Genomic DNA, 6,715 nt, shown 5'->3' with positions numbered 1-6,715 from the left:
TGTTATTATAATATGTGTGTAAGTCTACAGTACTTTATTATAATATCTGTGTTAATCTAGAGTATTGTTTATAATATGTGTGTAAATATAGAGTATGTTATTATAATATGTGTGTTAATCTAGAGTATGTTATTATAATAAGTGTGTAAATCTGGAGTATTTTATTATATTATGTGTGTTAATCTAGAGTATGTTATCATAATATGTGTGTAAATCTAGAGTATGTTATTATAATATGTGCGTAAATATAGAGTATTTTATTATATTATGTGTGTTAATCTAGAGTATGTTATTATAATATGTGTGTAAATCTAGAGTATGTTATTATAATATGTGTGTAAATATAGAGTATGTTATTTTATTATGTGTGTTAATCTAGAGTATGTTATTATAATAATTGTGTAAATATAGAGTATTTTATTATATTATGTGTGTTAATCTAGAGTATGTTATTATAATACTTTACCTTTAATTATCTTCTTTTGAAATCAATATCTTATCAACTTCTATTTTCGACAGATGTACCAGATTTTGAAAATGCAGTTCCTTTGAGTAATTTTAGCCGGTTTACCGTTGTTGAGTCTTTTCATATAGTGGCTCCATCTATTGAAGAAGATCATTATCCCCCAAACAGAGTCACCGATCTTCAAGTGAAAAGTATTAATCAAGGTTTGGGAAATATGTCCATCTCTCTGAAATGGACCGCTCCTGGTGATGACGGTGACTGGGGAAATGGTACGTTAACTGGCATTCAACCCTAATAATTAATTCGATTTAGGCGATCTGAAGATTGATATCCTGGCTTAGCTAGCTCAAGCATGAAGGTCGTTTTCAATGAAATAAAATTATCATAAGAATGATAACAGTTAGGTTTAAGTATCTCTATATGTTATCTCATTGTGAGCTGTCTTTGTATATTTATTTTAAAAAAAGAGAGTTCTGTGTCTTCCAGTACTGATCATACCCTTAATGTATGTTGCAGCTTCAAGATATGAAATACGGTTTTCTGAGGCTCATTCAGCTCTTACAGAATGTAGTTTTGGAGACAGCCAAAAGCAGATGTCTTTCACGAGCTCGCAGCCACTACCTAGCTATTCAATGGAGATTCAAAACTTTATTCTTACTCAAGTAGAAAAAGATACTATCCTGTACGTAGGCCTTCGTGCAATTGACGATGCGGGGAATTATGGGCAAGTCTCAAATATAGTTCCGGTGTTTTTTAAAGGTCCTGAAGTACCCACTACCACCTCGACCAGCACGCCAGTCAAAACAACGTCCTCTATAAGTGAAGAAATTATTACAAGTTCATCCACTACATCAGAAACTGTTCAAACAACAACACCAGACGTCACCACTGGTAAAACTTCTGAACCAAAGGAAAACACAGATGTTGAAAAAGTCATCATTATTTCCACAGCAGCATGCGGTGGGTTTCTGCTGCTTTTGATCCTAGTGAATGTTATCTGTTACTACATGTGCTGTAGAAAACATCTAACTGGATCGAAAGGAGACGCACTTCGAAGAAGACATTCACCTTATAGCGTATACATGATGAGACATCCTGCAAGTAGGCGAAATGAACTTTCTGTAGACAGTCTTCTTCGACAGAGCATCCAAAACAATCAGTTCATCCTGGAAGGCAGTGGGTTGTCTGAAACAGACCATTCACAATCACGGGAACCTCTTGCAAACACAGAAGTTACAGAACAGCCCAACGGAAGGGCTAACTTCCACAAAATCAGAAACCTGGACAAGCAGGCCAGTGATGACGTCACTAAGTCTAGTGAGTCACCTCCTGTTCCTGTACGTTCCACAAGCGAAACTCCCTACGGTACATCCGCCCAGATCAAAAGATCGGACTGTGATTATTCAACATTTAATTTCCCACTTTTTGTAAACGTATTGGACAACACTACTGAGTTAGATATCAGCGATTCCCAACAGCCTTCTCGTTACAGTAAACCGCATAATAGATTTCCCAAACTTCCGGTCAGGCTGCGTTCTGTTATAGGAGTTGAGCGTGTTGGTGCTGATGAGGATCTTGGTATTGTCTGATGTTAGACAAAATCGAACACTCGTCGCTTAATTGTGACTTTAACTTTGGGAGAATCTTAAGTCTGTCTATTAGTAACCAGAAGTAATGTTATTATTATTTCCTAGGAAGTTTATTAGCATCAGAAATTAACAATATCTTCTTGTCACACAGTCACTCGATACTTTTGTTTGTTATGTCTTTCAAGCAGTAGTGTTTTCTCCCATAAACATTGTATAATTTAAGATTTGCATATTTCCAATATTATATTTACAATGTAATTACTCCTGTTAGGTACTAATGAAAGCGTTATTATTACTTTTAAAAAACACACTAAAAACCAGTATGATTACAAATATAATTATGAAACTTTCCTTGGCAAATATGTCTGTTGAATTTTTGTTTTAGTTATCATAAACTTGCCTTATTACTGAGTAAGCCAGAAAATCAAACTAAATCTCTTCTACGTTCGGGAAAAGTATTTAATGTTAAATATCAAAATACAATAATTGCTATTGTTATCAACTTATTCGGTTATTAATGAGGAATATATTAATATTCAATGTCAGTTTTTACTGATTCTATTTCCTTGTCTATTTCATTTAAGTTACATTTTTGTAGTTAGTATATTTACATGTTTTTATACATTGGTGACTATAAGCCCTTTTAAAATGTTTGAATTTTATGTTTATCCTTTTATTTCTCGTTGTAATTACTCTGTAAGGGAAACAATAAAGGAAACGATTTGTTCTTCTTTCTGTTCTCTCATGTTATTCAAATATCTTCATAAGATGAAATCATAAAATAAGATTTGGTAATACTGAAAACTAACAACTGGGTATATAAAAGAGAATATTATTATTATCAATTTTGATAATAAAACAGTACATAACTAATTCAATAATTTCAGTTTTCACTCCCGCTCTAATACTTGGTAACGTAACAAATGGGTAGCACTATTATATTCAAACATTTATAAATTGTTAGAGTCTATTATCTCTGTTTTATTGTAGTTCTAAACTATTTTCTTGCAAGTTCACTAATTGTTACAGTTCATTATCTCTCTTTTATTGTAATTCTAAACTTTGATTAATGTTCAAAATTGTTAGAGCGCATTATCTGTGTTTTATTATAATTCTAAACTTTGTTTAATGTTCAAAATTGTTAGAGCGCATTATCTCTGTTTTATTATAATTATAAACTATGTTGAAGTTCACAAATTGTTAAAGCTCATTATCTCTTTTTTATGGTAGTTCTAATGACGCCAATGAGAAGGAGACTAGTACGAAAGAAGAAAAGTCCTGTAAAATTAAGAGACTTTGTTGTATTTTAATTTTGTGTTTGTAAATTCTGTACATTTAATTAAGTTATTGTTAATTATCTATTGATTTGATGTAAGTGGCTATTGTTCGGGATGAACAATACAAAGGAATGGGCAGTGTTACGACAGCGGAAGTTACGTGACGGTGCTGGCGCATTGGCGCTGGTGGCGTGTACGAGGAGTTTCTCGAATGATCGTGAATTTCCTAGTGTGTTCGGGACGCCCCCTTTTTAATATATAAACCTGGCAGATAAAGCATGCGGGGTCAGATAGATAGAAGCAATATGCAGATAGATTGAAGATAGAGATAATTGAGTCAAGCGAACAGCAGGCACCGTTAGTTAAGTGTGTGTGTTTGTAAAAGTAGTTAAGTTAAAGTGACTGTGGAAATTCTGTGTATTGAAAAGTTGTATAGCGAAAGAATAAACTAGTTTAATTAAGAAAGGACTTTTATCGCTGAAGTTTCTCGGAAAGAATTTCTACGGAAAATTAACAAACAAGCAGATACGTAACAATATATAAGCCTGGCGAGAAAAACCAACGGGATTGAAGAGATATATAATTGAGTCAAGCAAACAGTAGGCACAGTAAGTAAAGTGTGTTGAATCACTGTGATTTATAGCGTGTGATATAAAGGTTGTTAAGTTTAAAGTGACTGTGGAAATTCTGTGTGTTACAAAAATTTGATTCGAGAAAGAATAAACTGGTTTAATTAAGAAAGGACTTGTATCGCTGAAGTTTCTCGGAAATAATTTATACCGGAAATTAACAAACAAGCACATACGTAACAGTGTAGACAAAAGAAGACCAAGTTTAGGCTAAGTAAATGTGTAGACAAAAGAAGACCAAGTTTAGGTTATGTAGAGGTGTAGGCAAAAGAAGACCAAGTTTAGGTTATGTAGAGGTGTAGGCAAACGAATAACAAGTTTAGGCCAAGTAGAGGTGTAGACAGAATCCGACCAAATTTAGGATAAGTAAAGATGTAGACAGAAAGCAACCAAATTTGATATGGGTAGAGGTGTAGATAGAATACGACTAAGTTTAGGCTAAGTAGAGGTGTAGACAGAAGACTAAGTTTTGACATGGAAACAATAAATTTTATCATATTCACAAGTAACAACTGAGTTAAGAGTAACACAAAACTATTTCCATTCTTCTTCCTTATCTGCTCTTCTGGCCAAACGAAACATACGTAGTTCGTTACTTATGGCTGAAACTTTAAAAACCAGAACTACACAGTCTAACCAAAAGAAACGATCTTGAAGTCATGAAATTTTACTTTCTAATTTTTTTTACAAAACCAAACTTTCAAGGTTTGGTTGATGGTTCAAACCAGTTACGTGAGACACAGCATGTATTTGACATCATATATTTAGATGTACTAGTATTAATCACTGTATCAACTAAATAAATAACCACTAACCTGAGACACAGCACGTTTCTTACATCATATACTTAGATGAACTATTATTAAACACTGTATACACTTGATAAATACACATTGACCTGAGACACAGAACGTTGCTTACGTCATATATTTATTAGGAACACCACTGTATCCATTAGCTAAATAACCACTGACCTGAGGCACAGCACGTTTCTTACATCATATACGTAGATGTACTAGTATTAAACACCACTGTATTCACTTGAATCCCTTGAATGTAGTCATTCTTAGCGTGTTCCTGACACAAACAAGCACTCGTGTCTGTGTCCACAACACGCCAAGGATCGGTCGTTACCAGGTCCAGACCAGCTACCTATAGTTTCCCCAATAATATCCACAACCTGCCAATAACCAGTCGTGTTCGTGAATATATCCATAATCTAGCACAATTGTCCCATATTTGAAAAACGGTTCTTGGATTATTCAGAAGATAATAGAGAACTCAACAACACTTTAGTCACCTCTTCTTTCAGTTTTTCTTGTGCTAAGTGTCCTGAAATGAGAGATTATTTATCGAAGTAAAAATGTTTTACATTATTTCATTCGACTTTCTTTAGTTTTATTCTAAACATTTTATTAACTAATTGTACTTCATATAGTTTTAATGTGAAAGATTTATTATCTCGTTCTTCTTCATATAGTTTTATTGTAAAAGATTAATTATTTCATTCTACTTCATATAATTTTAATGTAAATGTTTTATTATCTCATTCTACTTCATATAGTTTTAGTGCGAAATATTTATTATCTCGTTCTTCTTCATACAGTTTTATTGTAAAACTTTAATTATATCATTCTACTTCATATAGGTTTAATACAAAATTATTTATCATTTAACAGGTCCCGGCAGGGCCAGGTGGTTAGGACGCTCGACTCACAGTCTGCGGGTCGCGGGTTCAAGTCCCACATTCCTCTAGTCTTATACTGCTAAATTAGGGCCGGCTAGCGAAATTCAAAACAACCAACCAATCACTTAATGGTTTAAGTAGTTTACTTTATATACTTTAATTTAATGCCTGTGTTTCTTTCCATTTAACTTACTTTCAATTTTGTCTTACCTGATTTAAACCCTTTCACCTTGGAGAGTTGAGTTTAAACACTTGGAAGGTTCTTGATTGCATTGTTTGCTGTTCACTCGACCCTGACGACAAAACGTCACAAAAGTCATATAGAAAATAACCTTGTTTTTGACGTGAACAAACAAAAGATGGGTGCATTCTGGTACAATGTTTTTACGTAATGAAAAAATGTTTCTTTGTGCCAGACACCATCTGATTTCAGTATCGTGAAAGTAAACTGTTAAAATGACATAAATCAGTAACGGTGAAATTATTTCTTCCGTAAACTCAGGTTTTCGTCTAATAGGTGTCATCTTACGTACGTTTGTATATTTTGTTAAGGAAGTTACTCAGAAAGTCAAAACAAAAAAGTACATTTTGTGCTGCTATATTAAAAGTTAAAAAACACAAAAAACCGAAGTTTTTTGGCACAATCAAAAGTAAAATGTTTATTATTAGTTACAGTCGATTAGTTTTTTCACATTTTTCCAGAGAACATCACATTAGACACTATCCACACAATGCTCAATTCTGTCCTATACAACAGTTATTTTAGATTTGGTAACACTTTGTACAAACAAAAGAAAGTAGTAACAATTGGTAACAGAGCAGCAGTCATATTTGTTATAATATACACCTGGAAAAAAGTTAAGCACGCCCAAATATTTTTCAGGATTGCTTATTGAAAATAAAGTTTAATTTTCATGATGTTGAGCAATGTTCATAATTTCAAACATAATTAAAAGGATGTGAGCGTTCAGGTGTGACTTTTAAATCAGGCGCGTTTTTTTCCCCACGTGCAACTCGCTCCCTTCTTCACGTCCAATATGCACTATTTTCTCGTGCATCAAATCCGC

The 6,715-nt window shown here is 33.3% G+C and overlaps 2 protein-coding genes across 5 annotated transcripts in view; one reads left to right on the top strand and one right to left on the bottom strand.

Moving 5' to 3' along the window:
* The first annotated feature begins 484 nt into the window (after positions 1-484).
* LOC111089924 lies at positions 485-2,760 on the top strand. Its single transcript, XM_022403200.1, has 2 exons — positions 485-735; positions 983-2,760. The coding sequence occupies exons 1-2, from the start codon at positions 681-683 to the stop codon at positions 2,053-2,055; spliced, it is 1,128 nt and encodes a 375-aa protein (XP_022258908.1). The 5' UTR covers positions 485-680; the 3' UTR covers positions 2,056-2,760.
* A 1,844-nt stretch (positions 2,761-4,604) lies between these two features.
* Positions 4,605-6,715, bottom strand: part of LOC106474944 — a 19,071-nt gene continuing 16,960 nt past the window's right edge. For 3 of the 4 annotated variants that reach the window (XM_022403199.1, XM_013935644.2, XM_022403198.1), the window contains exons 6-7: positions 5,859-5,941; positions 4,607-5,293 (exon numbers count right to left, since the gene is read on the bottom strand). In XM_022403199.1, the coding sequence (XP_022258907.1) occupies positions 5,864-5,941 (78 nt within the window). In that variant the 3' untranslated portion in view covers positions 4,607-5,293; positions 5,859-5,863. Of the gene's footprint in view, positions 5,294-5,858; positions 5,942-6,715 lie in introns of all 4 variants that reach the window. The other variant, XM_013935645.2, reaches the window with a different exon arrangement.

Source organism: Limulus polyphemus, unplaced genomic scaffold (genome assembly GCF_000517525.1).
Source record: "Limulus polyphemus unplaced genomic scaffold, Limulus_polyphemus-2.1.2 Scaffold7889, whole genome shotgun sequence".
Lineage (NCBI taxonomy): Eukaryota > Metazoa > Arthropoda > Merostomata > Xiphosura > Limulidae > Limulus > Limulus polyphemus.
Note: the sequence above shows the minus strand (reverse complement) of the source record. Positions and strands in the feature narration are given on the sequence as shown.

Coding starts and splice junctions, on each gene's coding strand:
- LOC111089924 (XM_022403200.1), top strand. CDS start 681: ATGTCCATCTCTCTGAAATGGACCGCTCCTGGTGATGACGGTGACTGG. Junction 736..982: donor TGACGGTGACTGGGGAAATG/GTACGTTAACTG, acceptor TGTATGTTGCAG/CTTCAAGATATGAAATACGG.